The following is a 17980-nucleotide window of genomic DNA, read 5'->3' on the forward strand; positions in this document are numbered from 1 at the left end:
GGCAGCTTTCACTGATAGCTGGGTTGGAATGAGGAGGGTGATGCCAGATTGGGCAATTCACCGTGTAGAGCAATGAACCTGAGTTTAAGGCTGGGTCTTTGTTTCCAGCTCTGGAGTGTAACTGCGTCTCCTGAGGCTCCCTGACAACTCCTGAGGCCCTAGGGGTCTGTGTAGGTGGAACCACATTATTCCAGCCACAGCTGCCATCATGGTGCTCGGGTTCCTATAGCTCCATGCTGCCCGATGAGTGCTTTGTTCTCTGCACTCACTTTCTTTTAGGGTAGAAACAGCAGAGTGAGCCTGTATTAGTCAGGCTTCTCCAGAAAAAACCAAACCAACAGGATGTGGGTGAGTGTGTGTGCCTCTGAGTACATACATACAGAGTTATTTTAAGGAATTGGCTCACGTGATTGTGGGAGCTGGAAGTCCAAACTCTGCAAGCAGACCAGCTGGCTGCATGCTGATCCAGGGGAGAGGTGAAGTTGCCACTTGAGTCCCAAGGCAGTCTGGAGGAACACTGCCTTGGGGCTGGACACTTCCTGAAGACACTTGCAAATAAATCACCGGAATGTACAGTTTACCTCATGAATCTTTCTTTTCTTTCCCAAGACTCAACAGGTGTGGAATCTTTGAAACCTTGCAAACAAGGTTGCGGTTTTTTGTGGTTGTTTTGACTGCATGCCCTGAATGTGAATTTGGAAGTCAGGAATACTAACCCACTGATCCCATTAACGCAGCCTGGGGCCATGCACGGAGCAGCTCCCGGAGCACCCCCATCGGTTGGTTGTTCCCTTCTTCCTTCTCTGACGAGCACTGGGCCCTAGGTGATCACAGTAACAATGGTAACGAGAGTGAACGCTTACTGAGCACTTCCTTTATGCCAAGCTCCATGCTCAGTGCTTTTCAAGCCTTGAAACTGGTGATTCTCTAATGACCTCAGGACATGGTACTGTCATCAGCTCCAGTTTACAGAAGAGGAAACCACAGCTTAGAGGGGCTGAGCCGCTTGCCCATGATTGCACAGCTAAGTGGCAGAGCTGGTACTTGAATCCAGATGTGTCTGCCCCAGAGACTGAAACCCGTTGCTACAGACTAATTTGTGACTTTGGAAATGTCACTTAATTTCTGAACTTCATTATGTAACAGTGGAAATCAACAAGACAATCTCTCAGTTCCTTCCTGTTCTTGAGATGGGAAACTGTCCAGCTCAGGAAGCCAGTGGGCCATCTCCTGTGCTCTCCCCTCTGCAGGAGCAGAGTCCCTGCAGTGCGCATGGGCGTGATGCTGAGTCCCTGCAGCCCTGTGGGAGCTTAGCTGCACAGGCTGGTACCCGACCCAGGGGAAAGGGAGCGAAGAGCGGAACGGTCAGAGTCTGTTCTCTCCATCCACATATGTTTCATTCCCCTACTTGAGGTGGGAGAGAGGAAACTGGGATGCCTTTCCCACCCATTCCCAACCTTGCCTGTGTAACTTTTCCCGTGATTATTCAACTACACTGGACCTTGAGAAATCAGGAGTGGAGAGAGGTGGACAGGGAAAAAGGGGGGGACAGTTGGAGGCTGATCTGGATTGGAATGGTTTACACTTGATCCCTGGTGGGGTGTGGAATTAATGTGTCCCCTCCAGTGAGTCATACCCCCATCAGTTGTTCCCTTCTTCCTTCTCTGACGAGCACTGGTTACTACATGCAAGAGGCACTTCCCAACTCTCGTCCACAACCAGCCAATCTTGCTGAATATGAAACTGACAACAGCAAAAACAAAACTCATGAGCACTACTGCGTGCTCACTGTGAGACAGACATTGTCCCAGCTCTTTCAGGTATGATCTTATTTAATGCTGTCAGGTGGACACGAGGACCAGGCCCATTTAAGGAAGAGGAAACTGAGGCTTTGGGCATTTGGCCAGATTGTTTCAGGCTCCAGGTCTACTAAGTGGTGAAGCTGGAGCTTGCATTTGGGTCTTTCCAGACCCACCCCGTTCTCATCCAGGTCCATGCCCCACCACCCTATGTCTGACGGAGGTCTTTTCATCCAGCCTGCCAGTGTTCAGCCCTTGGCTCCTACCGGACGCCCTGCAACCCAGTGACTGGACAGTGCGAATGCAAGCCGGGGATCACAGGACGGCAGTGTGACAGGTGTCTCTCAGGAGCCTATGATTTCCCCCACTGCCAAGGTAGGGAAGACATCCAAGTATTGCGGGGGGTGGGCGGGGGTCCTCTCTGAAGTGTGTGCAGCCAGCCTCACAGAGCAGCATGCAGATCCCGCAGACCCAGCACCGGTCACATCTACACCTGACGCTAATCTGCCTGGTTATTGAACATGCATGTGCATTTTCAGATATGCATTCTCTAGGTAATTAAAACATGATTGATTCCTAAATTTTAAAACATTCCCATGGGTTATAAACTTGTGTTTCTTGATTCGCATGCAAATTCTCTGTGTGGTGAAGATGACCTCTTTTAGCAAAGCCCAGGATCCCCTTCCCCCTTTCCCAAGGCATCCTAGCCTCTCCTCGGGTCCAAGCTGTGGCACTGATGTTGGCTGCTTCGTAATACCCTGAGGGTGCCCCAACAGGTCCTCTTGTGGGCAGGCTGAGCAGGACCTTTGCTGGGCTTCTGCCCCTCTCTCCTTGCCCACTACTGGCCTCCTGGGGAACTCTGTCATCACACGTCAGCACAGGTGTGAGGAGCAGGGGGCTGGGGTGAACCAGAGTCTATTTGGTTTAGAAAGAGTGAGCCAAGGAGGAAACATGGCCATGAGTTGTCGGTATTCCCCCCTCAACTGATGAGAGATTGAGAGTCTGCATGTTCTGTGGCCCAGGTCACGGACGTAAGGTGCTCTACAGACATGAGGTGCAATCTGACTGTGTGCCAGGTGCGGGCAGCCTCCAGGAGTAAGAAGCTCCTGACTGTGGCTCTCAGAGAACCCTTTCTCTGCTGAAAAGAGGTGTTTGTGAAAGGCTGAATTAGACTTCCTATCAAGAGGATGTCGTTTTCTCAGGCCCCTTCTGGCTCCTGGTAGTGCTTGGAGCTCTGCATTCAGAGACATCTGAAGACAGGGCCACACCTCAAACTGGAATCTCCAGAACCTCACTCACCAGAATCCTCAAGAGACTGGGTTTTTTTGCTGGTGGAAATTGTAGCCAGCAGTCATAGGGCGCTGCTTGCCTTTGAGGAGGCCTGCAGGTCCCCAGCGGGCAAGGCTGTCTGGGCCGGGAGTGGAAGGGGTGCTCTGGGAAGTGTGTGGCAGTGGGCAGTAGGGCTGGGCAGCTGGGACTTTTTCTTCAGGGCTGGGTGGTAACATTGGTCAGATGGGGGAGGAACCAAAGCTGGAAAACTACAGAGTGGGGAGGTTGTGTTGACTATTACAGAAGAAAGTGAGGAGAAAAGAAAAGGAAAGAGAGAGAAATTGATTATTTGGTTCACAGGCTGGCACTCGATCCACTGAGCCACAGCAGCCAGGCCTTCTGATACTGTTTAATGGAGAGTTTGCAAGATCCCAATTGACTGGAGAGAGATTATATTGGGCTTGTAATATTATACTGACTAAAGCAGCAAGACAAACTATTTTTAGAAATATTTGTGGTACAGGTGAGGAAGGAGGGGATTGTGTGCTGCTTAGAGATTTAGGTTGTGGTTAACTAAAAAATGTACTGAACAGATTCTGGAACTTTTTAATTGGCCAGTTAAAAAGTCTCAGTACAATATTGCCCTCTTCTGGACAATCTTAAAGATGCTCAAAATTCTATAATTTTTTCTCCCTCAGTCTCCTCCTATGTCACCAGTTAGAAATGAACTTTTATAAATTTTGGATACTAACCTTTACCAGATGTATTACTGGTGAATATCTTTTCCCATTAAGTAGGTTGTCTTTTCATTTTGTTGATGGTTTCCTTTGCTATGCAAAAACTTTTTAGTTTGATGTAATCCCATTTATTTATTTTTTCTTCTGTTTCCCTTGTCTAAGGAGATAGAAAAATATATTGTTACAAGAAGTGTCAAAGATTGTACTGCTTATGTTTTCTCTCAGGAGTTTTATGGTTTCAAGCCTTGCACTTAAGTCTTAGTTCATTTTGAGTTTATTCTTGTATATGGTATAAGAAGGTGGGCTAGTTTTATTTTTTGCATTTATTGGCCCAATTTTCCCAACAGTATTTATTGAACAGACTGTCTTTATCACTTTGTATGTTCTGGCCTCCTTTATCAAGTATTAATTGATAATATAGTCATAGTTTTATATCTGGGCTCTATTCTGTTTCATTGACCTATATATCTGTTCATAGGCCGGTACCATGTTGTTTTGATAAGTATAGACTTGTAGAATAGTTTGATGTTATATAGCATGATACCTTCAGCCTTGTTCTACTTTATCAAGATTGGTGTAGGTATTCAGGGTCTTTTGCACCCTAGGTTCATTGCAGCATTATTTACAATAGCCAAGATAGGAAGGAAAGCAAGTACCATCAGTAGAAAAATGCATAAAGAAGTTGTGGTACATGTACAATGGAATATTACTTGACCATAAAAAATAAGGCAATCTGATCACTTGCAACACCATGGATGGCCCTAGAGGGTATTATGATAAGTGAACCAAGTCAGTCAGAGAAAGACAAATACCATACGATTTTACGTACATGTGGAATGTAAAGAACAACATAAACGAACAAACAAAATAGAAACAGATTCATAGATACAGAGGACAGACTGATGGTAGCCAGGGTGGAAGGTACTGGGTGAAAAAGGTAAAGGGACTGAGAAGTGCAGATCTGTGGTTATAAAATAGTCATGGGATGTGAAGCGCAGCACAGGGAATGGAGTCAATTATGTTATAATAACTATGTTTGGTGCTAGGTGGGTGCTGGGAATGTTGGGGGGCGTTTTGTAAAGCGTATGACTATCTAACCACTATGCTGCACACCTGAAATCAATACCAAATAATATTGAATGTAAACTGTACTTAAAAGTAAAATTTAAAAAATGAACTTTTAGTAGTGGGAAGGGATTAGAGTTGTTCAGTGGTAAAGGGGGTGATTTGGGAATTAAGACCATAAAGGTTATTTGGGGAGCCTTTTTCTGAATTACATGCAATGTCACCCATATGTCAAAAAATATAAATGTAAATGCACTATTTTTAAAAACAAGTAACACCTGCCTGGCTGGGTGACTCAGGTGGTTGGTGTATCATCCCACACACCCAAAGTCTGCAGGTTTGATCCCGGTCAGGGAACTTACCTAGGTTGCAGGTTCGATCCCAGGTTGAGGTATGTGCAGGAGTCAACTGATCGATGTTTCTCTCTCTCCCTTCCTCTCTCTCTGAAATCAATAAACATAACCTCAAATGAGGATTAATTTAAAAAATTGTTTAAAATTTAAAAACAAGTAAAACTTTTAAAACTGGAAACATCAAGACAAAGAGACAAACAAATAAATGTTAAAGCCCCAGGTGTTTAACACATTTCTGGATTACAGGCCCCAGCAGCTCCTGTGACCTAGCTGGTACCCTTGATTCCAATTTGGTAAGTAGAGAATTATTAAAAGGTTGCAATTCTAATTATTCTTCCGATACTTTTGAAAGACTAACACATTTGGGAGCTTCCTGAAATTAAAAGTACATGAAAGTAAGGCCTGAGGCCAAATTGCTTAAAGAGGTCATTGCTCATTTTCAAAATGCATACGTGATACTGTGATTTTTTTCAAAAACAAAAGAATATGGTTGATTTAAAGTTTGAATGCTGGAGTCCTAGGTTTTAACTGTTATTGTTGGTTATTCCGAGGGTGTTGCCATCCTGGAGCCCCACACATTAGCCTGAAAGACATCATTAAAATTAAGAAAACCAAGGCTCATTTCACATTAAATAAAGCTGTCTGTGTACACAGTAATTGTAATTTATTTGATATTACTCCAAGATTCGTTTGCTAAGCACTTTAGAAATTATCTGTCTTTTTAGCCCCCAGGCCTGGGGATGCTGGGCCGCCAGACCCTGGGGCCCAGGGGGAGAGAGGTTCTGCATCCTCTCTGAGTCCTGTGATGTTTCGAGGAGGCGTGGCTCTCCTGTGCATTACATGACTTTCAGATAAACATACTTTTCTACTGATCCTCCCATGTTAACTATTTTCAGGTATTTTCCTGTGGGTCCAGGCTGTAACAAAATCAACAATAACAGTGTTACAAATCACAGTGATTTTTAATTTTTTATGTACTTTCCAATTTTGGCTTAACCAGAAATATGGATTATGTGTGTAACCAATAAATGAGTAATAAAACAAAAGCAATTAAGTGGACTGTTGAAATCAACCCAGTACTTTTTTCCCCTTGAATATACTTAATTAACTTTTCATCGTCAGAATACATTTCTCTGACAAGCTTTGTTCAGAACACATGTTTGAAAACATATCTTGATTCTGAGAGGTCAGATCCTGGTTTGATTTTCTTTTAAAGGGGTATTGTCAGTGCAAGCTTCATGTCGAAAGTCCTACCTGCAATATCTGTAAGCCATTATATTGGAATCTGGCCAAAGAGAACCCCACTGGATGTTCAGGTAAAGTTTCTTATACATAATAATTTACTATGCTGAAGTTCCTCGTAATTTTCTCTACTTCAGTGACTAAACCCACAAGAGAGCTGTTTGTTTAATCAGTTCAGTTTGTCTGAAATTTTGTATAAATATTTTGATGTTTTTCTCCCCCTTTTGGCAGAACTTCTGTCATTTTCAACATCTCAGCAAGAGATTTATATCCTGTTTTCATATGCATTGTGGTCTTCGGGAAGGCAGCTACTTGATAAATGATTTTTACTGGCTTGTTTTTATAATCCACTCTTTCTAATTTAATTTTATTTTCATCTTATGCTTAGACTGAAGCCAGGATAGGAATAAAAAACATCAAGCTGAAGGCAGCTGAGGGAGTGAATATCCTTAAATAGAGTATATTTTCAATAGAGTATATGTAAATGTATCAGTAATGACCTTGACATTGAATCATTTAAGAATCCCATGATGTTGCACGTTTGTGTGATTGTGGCCATAAACCAGCCATTACTCCTCATAGGTGCTAGTATTGCTCTTGGCTGTTCTGCATCCGTGCAAACTGACTTCTGCTGAAGCATGCTAGGAAGTGACTGCAAGTGTAGCGTTGCTGCTGGGGCGTGTTCCCAGTGCTGGGGAACAGTCCTTGTGTGACTGTGGTCCAGGGATGCTCTCTTATCTTCACAGAATGCCAGTGCCATGTGGCGGGAACAGTGAGCGGAATTGGAGAGTGCGGGCAGGTAATGTGAGCCGCTTGTTCACATGATACCAGTAGCAACTGATTGTGGAGTTTCTGTGGGAGGGTATTACATTAGTGCCTCTGTAATTATACTGTGTGCGGTAATCTTTTCAGACGTTTTTAGATGCTGACTACCTTGCTTCATGTTGCACAATGAGCCAGTTTTAATTTTGAAGCTTAGCGAATTCTGTAACCTTAATCCAATTTTGTCATCTGGCTCATCATTCCGCAGCGAGATGGTGACTGTCACTGCAAGCCTCACGTTGGTGGTGATTCCTGTGACACATGCGAAGATGGATATTTTGCCCTGGACAAGAGCAATTACTTTGGGTGTCAAGGTAAACATATTGGTGGGTCCTGAGTGAAGCAAAAGTGATGATGGACAAAGACTGCCAGGGTGACCTCCACCTTGAAACTGCTGTCTTTGTGCGGACTTTCTGACGGGACTGGATCCAAACGTGTCGTCCAGGGAATTGGGCCAGACCTTCAGTTGATGTGATTAGTGGTTGCAAACGAGGTTGCTTCCACTTCTCTTCTGCCAGGACACTGCGGGTTTAATTAGTGAGAAAAAACAACTGGGATGGGGGAGTCATTGTAAATAACATCAAGTCTTAGTCATTTTAAAGCTATATTTTGCATTATCAAGTTAGCTTACACCAGATTTTTAGAGATTATATTGTTTTTATCAATAAAACTGTGGGAGCAGTTCTCCATAAAGCTGCTCATGTCTACCTCAAGCCTCTCGTTAGCACACATTGTTTGTAACAACGCCGTGTTGCTAAATCATTTTTAGCTCCTGGGCTATTGTCCCTTGCCTGGGACAGCCGTGTTGGAGCTGGGCTACAAGTCACCGCCAACTTGCTGGTGGACTTTTTGGGAGTCCTGCCGTCTCAGTCTGGGAGGTTCAAACGTATTTCCAACACCCGACAGATACAACACAGGCAGGGGAAAGAAGGCCCGGCGGCCCTGGGCTTACCGATTCCCACTCCCCCTGGGGGCGGGGAAAGCATCCAACCGGGAGACGCTTTGATGGGTCACCGTGCCATCTCCTGACTTTCAGGGTGTCAGTGTGACATTGGTGGAGCAGTCTCCCCCATGTGCAGCAGGCCCTCCGGAGTATGCCAGTGCCGAGAACACATCGTGGGGACGGCGTGCCAGCGGTGAGTCCTCGGGAGGTTTCTCCCTGCACTGACCTTGTGGCAGACTTTCCCAGAGTCCTGTCTGTGCTGACAGTGCTCGGGAGGGGGGACACGGTCCTGAGGACCAAGGGCAGGGGACCCTGTACTGTCATTTGAAATGTGGGCACTTCATGAGTGGACACTTTAAATGGACTTCAATGAGTCTAATTAAAACAGGGAGTAAGGTTGCCCATAAAAACCTCCCCTTTGTCGCTCATGGAGCAGCTTCACTAGGAAGTTCCCACAGGTACGGAAAGTCAGGTGGGAGTGACTAGAGCCGGACACACACAGTGGGCCCCCATGGCTGAACCTCCATGTAGAAGTCAGAGCATGGAGGAGCCCAGCAGACCGGGGGGGGGGGGGGGGGGGGGGCGGGGCCTGGACCAAGGACAGTCAGGTCCTGCTTCTCCCTTGGGACCCATGAGGGCGGGCCTGGAGAGGCCAGGCGTTGCACATGGCAGGGTGAGGGGTAAGAACCCCTCAGAAGTGGGAAAAGTCCCTCCTCTCACACAGAAGCCAGTTAAAACGAACTGACAGAGGAGGGGAGCGGAGTGGAGACTGAGCCCCCAGAAGGACTACAGCAACTACAGCAGCAATTTATGTATATATTTGAAACCATGTCCCTTCGTAATTTTCCCTCTGTGGGGAAAAAACTGACTTTTAATATTCTGACTTTTATTCATACCCTGGAAATGCCATGAAATCTAATGACTTCAAAATCTCAAGCACCTTCAATATTTCTGCATTATCAACACATAATAAATCTTTTGGGCAGTTAAGATAAACTGTGTGTATTTAGTGTGGCGCCTCTCCTTTTCTTCCTTATTTCCAACATTTGAATTCTAAAAGTCAGAGCAGCCCAGCTGTGCTTTCTTCAGGCCTTTCTTTTATTTTTATTTTTTTCCAATTACAGTTTACATTCTATATGACTTTGTATTGGTTTCAGGTGTACAGCATAGTGGTTAGAGAGGCATCTCCATTACAGAGCTCCCCCGACATAGTTATTGCAATAGTATTGACTGCATTCCCTCTGCTGTACTTACTTTTCTAAGTGGCACTCACTGCTGGGTCGCATAATAAAAGGTATGTGAAGGAGGATACATCTGCAGGTTTGTTTTCCTGCAGACTCGCCAGGCTCACGATGGTCCAGGGGAGCTTTGTAAATAGGTCAGAAACATTTTCCACCCATGCTTTACCTCTTTCCAGCCTTGTGTTGATAAAGCGAGCTTGTCTCCTGCTGAACCAGCTTTAGCCTTTTCTCCTTCCCGCTGTGTAGGTGATTGGCTAATTTCCGGGTCAAATAATGCAAGTGAATGGGAGTTAAACTGCTCACCTTGAGGCAAACATATTGATGTTTTACATTACAGCTTATACATATATATAAAATTTAGAACATGCCCTTTGATTCAGTGATGAATGATATCTGAAATAAAAGGATAACAAACCAGCAACATGGATACCATACCACCTTTCCTCTAGGTTGGTGAATCTTGTATCCTTTTGTCCTAAGTGCCTCTCCAAAGTTTATATTATCTGAGCATTTTTAGTTTTTCTTACAAGTTTAGGAAGCATTTACATTCATTTTTTGAAATAACTTTGTAATAGTAAATGTAACATACATGATGGGGCAAAAGTAGGTTTACAGTTGTGAGTACGCGGAACATAGTTTATTCTTGTATTATTATTTATTAATTATTATGTTATTTTCATACAAACAACTGTAAACCTACTTGTGCCCCACCCTGTATGTTCATTGTAAAATTTTTGCAAGGACCTAAAAGTAAACAGTCAAGGAACAATCTCCATTCCACCACCCAGAGATAACCTCTTTTAGTATCTTTGTATATTTTTATAGTTTCTATGAATAAAAAATAGTATTATATTTTTTACATAATTTGTATTAATTCATGTGATATGATGAACATTTTCCATTATAACTAGTCTTCAAAAACATTAATGGTTACATAATATTTCATAATTTCTTTAAGTATTTCATCATTATTTTACATATTTGTACAAAACACATTTACACTGTTTCCAAGTTTCCACTATTATAAATATTCTTTTATGTTAATTCTTTGACAGTATACATATGAAATCACTCTTTAGAATATATTCCTTGATGTAGAATTACTGAGTCAAGGGGTATGAACGTTTTTAAGGATCTTTGTAAATTACCTCCAGAAAAATTGTAAGCATTCCTAATTCTACTTCTAATATAGGAGCATGCCCTTTTACTTCCTTTTACTAAGTGATCTTTCTGGCTTTAAATCCACTCACTGTTATCAGCTTGTGACTGAATTGTCAAAATGTGTCATTTCGAAGAACTTCAAGTAATTAGTTTGAATTTAAAAATGTCACACAAGTGTTGGAGTATTTTTGATCCTTCTCTGTGATTGCCATTATTGAACTCTTGAAAAGAATCCATTTATAGGCATATAATTTAAGAGAAAACAAAGCATAGTAAAGTCATTCCAGTGATCAAGATCATATGTAAATATAAGCGAATCTAATCTGTGAACTTAGCATATAAAATATTTTATGGCGTGTTCACTATTGTATCTGTAGTGCTTAGCAACACTTCCTGACACATAGACAGTAATGTTTGTGTAGTGAGGGAACATGACTATGTAAGTGAATGAATGAATGTAGAGTAAATAAGCTATTTTGACTTTGCTAAGTTGTTGGCGATTGAGAGATGCCGAGTTGAGAATGTTTTGAAGGATGCTACCACCAGGTGTTGTGCTACCTCATTTTACTGCTTGGAATGAATAGGTGTTGCCTGTGCTTTATGTGAACGTTCACATAAGTGAAAGCAATAGTTTAGAGGAAAAGCTGTGGGCCTCTATCATTTTCCTTATGTCATGCACTCTGTCAGTTTGGTGGGAGTTCTTTTAGCAGTAGCTTTTGGGATAGAAGGATATTCAGGTTATCAACGGACCCAACTTGCTGTACCCATGTTTACTTTTTGTTTATGAAAGACCTGAAGACAACCACTATTTTCCGGATTTGCATCATATGAAGTATGAGGTTGAAGAGGGCACTATACCTAACGGAAGAGAGCTTCGATTTGGCTACGATCCCCTGGAGTTTCCAGAGTTTAGCTGGAGGGGATACGCCCAGATGACCTCCCTGCAGGTTGGTGGACAGGAGGAAAGAGCTCGTGGCCGGGCAGCCCGCGCCTGTACCCACGGCGCTCCCAGTGGGTCTCCCAAAGGGTGTCTGTCCCCACACTGATTCCAGGATTATTTTTCTCCTGGAAAAAAAAAACTATAATTGGGGTTTGGGGTAAGGGTGGATTCTAACCGATAAACATATATATCAATTTCACAGTTTCTTGTGACTTTAATTTGGTTACCAAATAGGAAAATGAGGGGATTAAAAAAATTGTGCTTATCTCTGGATTCTTTTTACAGAAATTTCCCAAATGAGATTAGGCTATATTTTAGCACAAGAGACATTTTTTTCTTTAAACCATTTGTGGAAAATAAAAATAAGTTGACTTAAATAATTCCAATAAAGCTTCTGTTGCTAATTTTTGGCCAATAATTTTTATTTTTACTTTTTAAAACTGAATTACTACATATAAATAGAAACTAAGATAAATGAGGAGTTTTAGTCAGTGTTACTTAATTTTTCCTTCATACATTTCTCCTTTCCTTTGTTCTTCTCTGCTGTATGCATCTCTCTTGGCTTCGTATTGGAGTAATTAAGGAGTTTACACTTTACTTTTAGAACTTAATATTTATCATGAAAAATGCCCATATAGTCATGAAGTATTTTTGTTCTCAGAATGTCTCTTTGAGGCTGGTCTCTTAAGCTGTTTCTCAGTGGAGAAATTCAGAATAAAAGAGGCAAACTAATGACCACGGCAACCCAATGTCCTTGCAGACCCACGGCCGTACTTGCTATTTCTCACTTGCCCTTAGAGAAACTGGGACCATCAGCCCCACTGATTCTAACACTGCCCTTGCCTGGTCAGAACTCCCCGTCCAGATGCCTTTCCCAGCAGTCCCGAGGATCCTAAGACCCCTCACTGTTTGCTCCGTCCCAGATACAGCAATTCAGGTTCTTCAGTTCCCTGCTCTAACATCACCATTCAGGAAAAAAGCAGTGGATTCCACCGAGCCATAACAGGATGCGAGTGACTGAGAACCTAGTATGTACAGCACCTTCTCACAGGTGTCTAGAGTTCGAAAGAGTAGTGAGTGGGTTAGCACGAAAGAGTGACTTTCTAACGATGAATTCTCTAAGTAATTTTAGTCAGAGGACCTTGGTGGTGTTCCTCAAATCACCACTAACTTTACACTGTTCCTAATTCATTTCTGCATTTTTATTTTCTTACTTGGAACTACTATTTAAAGATGAAATTAGTCAAATTGAGAGAGCCAGTTAGAGGTCCTCAGTGTGGGTTGGCTGCAGCTCTGGCTCCCAGGACAAGGGATGCTACCCATTCTGTCTTTCATGTCACCGATATCTTGTTCAACAGCATCCCCTGCATTTTAACCAAAGGAGCCAGAGGAGAAACCAAAAGAACCACCAACTTGGAAATTTCCAAGTTTCGTGACCTTTCCTTGGACCACAGCTGGATTTGAACATGTAGTCTGTGCTTCAGACTTAAAATAGTCTACTCTTTCCTTCAACATTATGGGCTCAGCAGCTCTTGCCGACCTTTGTGGAAGCACCAGGGCTGGTGGGCGACAGGCTGCCCCCCACACACCAGTCTAAGAAGCCCCTATTCTTCTCGGATGGGGATTGAGATAAATTTCAGGTGACTTAGTAAGCATGTTTTAGGTGCATTCAGATTTCCTCACTAATGTGTTTGGGGTCTATATCCTTTCCTTAGCCAACGATTTCTGTGACCACTTAGAATTTTTGTATGTGAAGTGTAGCCTGGAGTGGTCTCTCCGCGGAGGTGGTGGTGTTAAGTTGTACATGTCCCTTTCTTTCTCTTCCACCTTTTTCTTCCTCCCAGCCGCTGGTGGTGGCTTTCCATCTAGCTAGTCCATCTATATTCTGCTCTGTCTGCCCGATTCCAAAAAGGTCAAAAGAGGATCTCAGTTGCTGAGGGAGTGCATTTTCACTGCAATTGTAATTGTAAGGGATTTAAATTTACTGTTAGGCCTGCTTGGTTCCATCTTCCACAGAGTTGGTTACCCGGTGCTTGTTGAGTGGGTATGGATGTGTGTGTATTCGTCTGTGTGTACACGGTAAGCCCAGTGGTGAAACTTGAATGAAGGCACTGTTTGGCTAGCATTTCTTTTAACAGGTTGTCTTTTCTGTACTTTATGGCTTTTGGTATTTTTCAGAATGAAGTAAGGATCACGATGAATGTGGGGAAGTCAAGTCTCTCTTTGTTTCGTGTTATTCTGAGATATGTTAACCCTGGGACTGAAGCGGTAGCTGGCCACCTAACTATTTACCCATCCTGGGCTAAGACAGGTAGGTAGATTTTCAGGCCTCTTTTTCATTAAGAAATAATTAACTGGTGAGACATTTTCTCCAGTTTTCTCAAAGTCACCTCCCGAGCAAACGTTTCGCCTGGCCCGTGGTCTGACTAGAAGAGTGCTCTAGGTGCCCTGTCCTGTGCTACCTTTTCAATTCCTAAACGTTCTGCTTGTTCACATTTTGCTCTGAAATTTATCATTATTTTAAAATCAGTATAATAACCTTGGCTGGACTCCATGGATTAGATGTCGCCACTGTGCAAAGCTCATTTATAACTCATTTGTGGTAAAGTGGGTGTCACCTTTGTGGTGTCGTTTGTGAGACCTTGGCGTCCTGGCCTGGATTCTCCCATTATTTCAGGCACACTGAGGTTGGTTCAAGGAGAAATGGGTGAGGATGGGAATTTTAAGATGAAGCCCATGAGAGCTCCAGAGAGGAGCACGCTGACCTCATTCAGGGCCGAGGATGCCGAGGGCTGAGGGGAAGTGCAGTCTGAGGGCCGGTCTCACCACGGTCCGAGAGGAGGCCTGGCAGTTGGTTCTGAGAGGGGCTAGGGCTTCTGCCCATCCTGGAAAAAGATTCCAGGAAGCAGAATGGGCCAAACAGACACCAAATGGGCCAATGGAAATCTAATTCAGAATAGAAGTCTAAGTATCTGTGTTTAGCATCCACAGCAGATGCAGCGTTGAGAGAAGAAATGATGCTTCCAAATTGTGTCAGCCAAGCTCCTGAGGCTAGAGGTTGATTCACTAGTAACCAACAGGGGGACCTAGCAGGCTTGCTCTATCATTTACAGAGGATTTGACTACCGTTTCCCCACTGATTAAGGGCTTGTGAACTGAAGAGGGCTGAAGAGGACACAGGGCTGAGAGGTGTGGAGGGTAAATTGCCTAAGCACACGGCTGGACTTAGTAGATAAGTCTCGGTCTTCAGATCCAAGCCTCTTTTTCATAGACCCCACTGTTTCTGACATGACAGTTGCATCAGCAATTGGCCCTCTGTTAACTTGGACAGCTGGAATATATTTTGGTTTGTTTTCTCCTGGAACACCATTCCTGAGCCCTCATGTCTGAGTCAGGAGCCCCAGGTATGCATTCCTATGGCAGCCTGTCCCTTCTCCCAGATACCACTGTCCACACTGTACCGTATTCTCCCGTTTCTGGTCTGCAGCTCTTCGCCTCCCCTGTCCCCCTGTGGAGATGCAAAGGCAATGCTAGCTGTGTTCACTGCGTCATTTCTAGAACCTAGTTCCAGGCCTGATACATAGTGGACCTGTTTGTAGAACAGGAGAGTGAATACAAGGGCTTGGAATAAGCATTTCTCCTGAAGAAAAAGTCTCATTGGACTCAGATGCAACAGTTTTGTTTGTTTCTGAACCTTCTACAGAAGGTTTATTTGTTTTTTGTTTTTAGTTTATTGATTTTTAGAGAGAGAGGAAGGAAGAGAGAGAAAGAGAGACAAAGAGAAACATTGATTTGTTGTTTCACTTATCTATGCATTCATTGGTTGATTCTTGTGTGTGCCCTGACTGGGGATTGAACCCACAACCTTGGTGTATCTGGATGACGCTCTAACCAAATGAGCTGCTCGGCCAGAGCTGGTCCTTTATTTGTTTAATGCAGAAGGAAACATTTTGGATCCTTTTTTTAAATTTCAAAATAAAAGCATGTTCTCCAATAGAAATTAAAAATTTTAATTACATATAAACAAAAAGGAAAAATAATTTAATATCAAATGTAATATATTGAATACTTAGAGACTACAGAAGCAAATACCATCCTTGTCACCTCCCCCCTGCCCGCCATCAAGGAAACCATCTGTGATATTTGGTACATTTCCTACCAGGTTTTTTTCCCCTACTGCCTGTTTTTTAAACTTAGTTGAAATCATACTTGATCTCCAGCTTTTTATCCTGCTTCATAAACTTCCCCCACATCACTGAGTGGCCCCGTATTATCTCACCTTACAGTTATACCTTGTTACTTTCTTCCCTCCACTGTTAGATACTGAGCATGTTTCCACTTCTTTTTCTATTTACTGTCATGCTGTGATGACAATCTTCACCCATAAGTTTCTATCTACTTTTTAAAACACTTCCACAGGATAGATTTCAGAAGTGGAATCATTGGGCAGATTGGTAAGAAAGTTTTTAAGAGCTTTGAAATTGTTAAAATGGTTTCAAGAATAGTGGCAGCACTTCCCCTTCTACCGGACTGTTGCCACACCGCTGGCTGCGTGCTCGCTGTGGCCTGTCACCACTGAAGAACTCTCTTCCTTGACAGGCAAAAGTTATATGTTGTCCCTATTTTCATTTTCATTCACTTGACTGCTTGTGATGTTGTTTATTGTGTTTATCTGTTTTATTTTTCCTTGTGAATTGTAGTTATATTTCTTTTGACAATTAAAAAATGGGCCGAGAACTTTTCTAAGTAGTTTGTTTGTAGTAGTATACTTAATCATTTAACAAGTTAAAAAGTGGCTTACAATCCCAGCATACATAGCCCCTGCTAACATCTTATCGACCTTTCCAGTCTACTTTGTGCATATGCATTGATACAGTTAAAAAATAAGATCTGTACTTATGATCAGTAAACTATTCTGTACCTTTCAGATGTAAACTGAATGTTCAAAACTGATTATCTAAAATCATAACACCGACTAATAGAAAAACGCCCTAAACAATCCTTTTTATTTCTGATAGGTGTTGCTCAAAGCAAAGAGATTATCTTCCCGCCAAGTAAGGATCCAGCCTTTGTCACCATCCCTGGACACGGTTTTGCAGATTCATTTTCTCTTGAACCAGGGACCTGGGTTGCTTGTATTAAGGCAGAGGGAGTCCTCCTGGTAAGTGATAGTTCGAAGTGGAGATTCTCCCCTCCCCCCAAGATGGGCCCTTCCGCAGTGAACCACAGAACCTATTAGATATCAAAATCTATAGCTGGTTCCCTTTTAGACACAGGAATCTATGGTGACATTTGCCCTCATATGACATCATAACATAGGAACCAACTTAGAATTCTGTAGTCTTTCAGCCAGCTTCTCACAGACAGAAAACATACAAAATTATACCTCAAAATGACTTGAAGTATCAAAATAAATGCAAAACCTTAATGAGCATATGTCCCAGCCTTTCAAAAGTTTCTTTGGGATTTTTCATCATGAATCAGAAGGGCATCTAAAAAAATCAGCCTCTCTGAGAATTGTGCAGAACAAATCAGAAGAAGCCAGAGGAAAAAAGATCCTAAAATCAGTGAACTTCTTGCTGGTGGAAAGAGAAGAAAAAAACTGGAGGAGGCCGTGCTTCTCCGTGCCGTCCTTCCTGCCTTCTACCTTAAGTGCAGGCAAGAGTCTCACCAAGCAGATTGCCATGGTCAAGGAAGTCTGCATCAAGTGAAGGCCTGTGTCCTTGAACGTTGATAGAATAGACAGAGAGCCACGTGGAGCCGAAGGGAGGAAAACTGCTGAGATACTGCTCTTTGATGCCTGCTTTCACTACAGTAGGGTCTTTTCAAAATAAATACTTTGGCAATACTTGGTTTCATGCACTAAAAGGGGAAAGCGTAAAACTTTTCCTTTTGGTGCAACCCCCTTTGATTGGCAATGTTCACAAAGCTCAGGCAAGCCCCTTAACTGCAAGCTGGCCCCAGTTGCTTTTCCATAGCAGAGGGGTCCTGCTTATCCTTGTGGGTGCTTTCCAAATCCAGGTTCCCACACAGGTAACGTGGAGGTTTCACTGTCCCTTCTGCCCTGTCTGTTTTGCATCTTCTTGGTAGAAAGCTTTGTTGCTTTAAAAAAGTTTAAGAGCATTTCACAGATGCTGGAAATGAGGAAGAGGAAACTCATTGAGGCCAATAATGGGTACATAAAGTTGGACTAATGGAAAGATGAAAATCACCATAAAAGTTAATGCCTAGGCATGGAAGATTTTCATGACATTTAATCAGTGCAATTATGCAGTAATTCATATGTATCCTTCCATATTATGACCCTATTTTCTCTAAAAATATTTTATCGAGTGCCTATTATCAACTTTCACTGTTCTAGGATCTATAGAACTATAAAATGAAGAGGAGATATGCTCCCACCTAAGG

The 17980-nt window shown here is 42.9% G+C and overlaps 1 protein-coding gene across 1 annotated transcript in view; it reads left to right on the plus strand.

The window, feature by feature from the left end:
* The window catches only part of LAMA3 (laminin subunit alpha 3), a 240097-nt gene that overhangs the window by 104129 nt on the left and 117988 nt on the right, over positions 1–17980 (plus strand). Inside the window, exons 13-21 of the mRNA XM_053912463.2 lie at positions 2037–2174; positions 5470–5516; positions 6440–6539; positions 7212–7264; positions 7496–7601; positions 8324–8423; positions 11423–11579; positions 13751–13883; positions 16591–16733. Coding sequence (XP_053768438.1) covers positions 2037–2174; positions 5470–5516; positions 6440–6539; positions 7212–7264; positions 7496–7601; positions 8324–8423; positions 11423–11579; positions 13751–13883; positions 16591–16733 — 977 coding nt within the window. The remainder of the gene's footprint in view (positions 1–2036; positions 2175–5469; positions 5517–6439; positions 6540–7211; positions 7265–7495; positions 7602–8323; positions 8424–11422; positions 11580–13750; positions 13884–16590; positions 16734–17980) is intronic.

This window comes from Desmodus rotundus, chromosome 10 (assembly GCF_022682495.2).
Source record: "Desmodus rotundus isolate HL8 chromosome 10, HLdesRot8A.1, whole genome shotgun sequence".
NCBI lineage: Eukaryota > Metazoa > Chordata > Mammalia > Chiroptera > Phyllostomidae > Desmodus > Desmodus rotundus.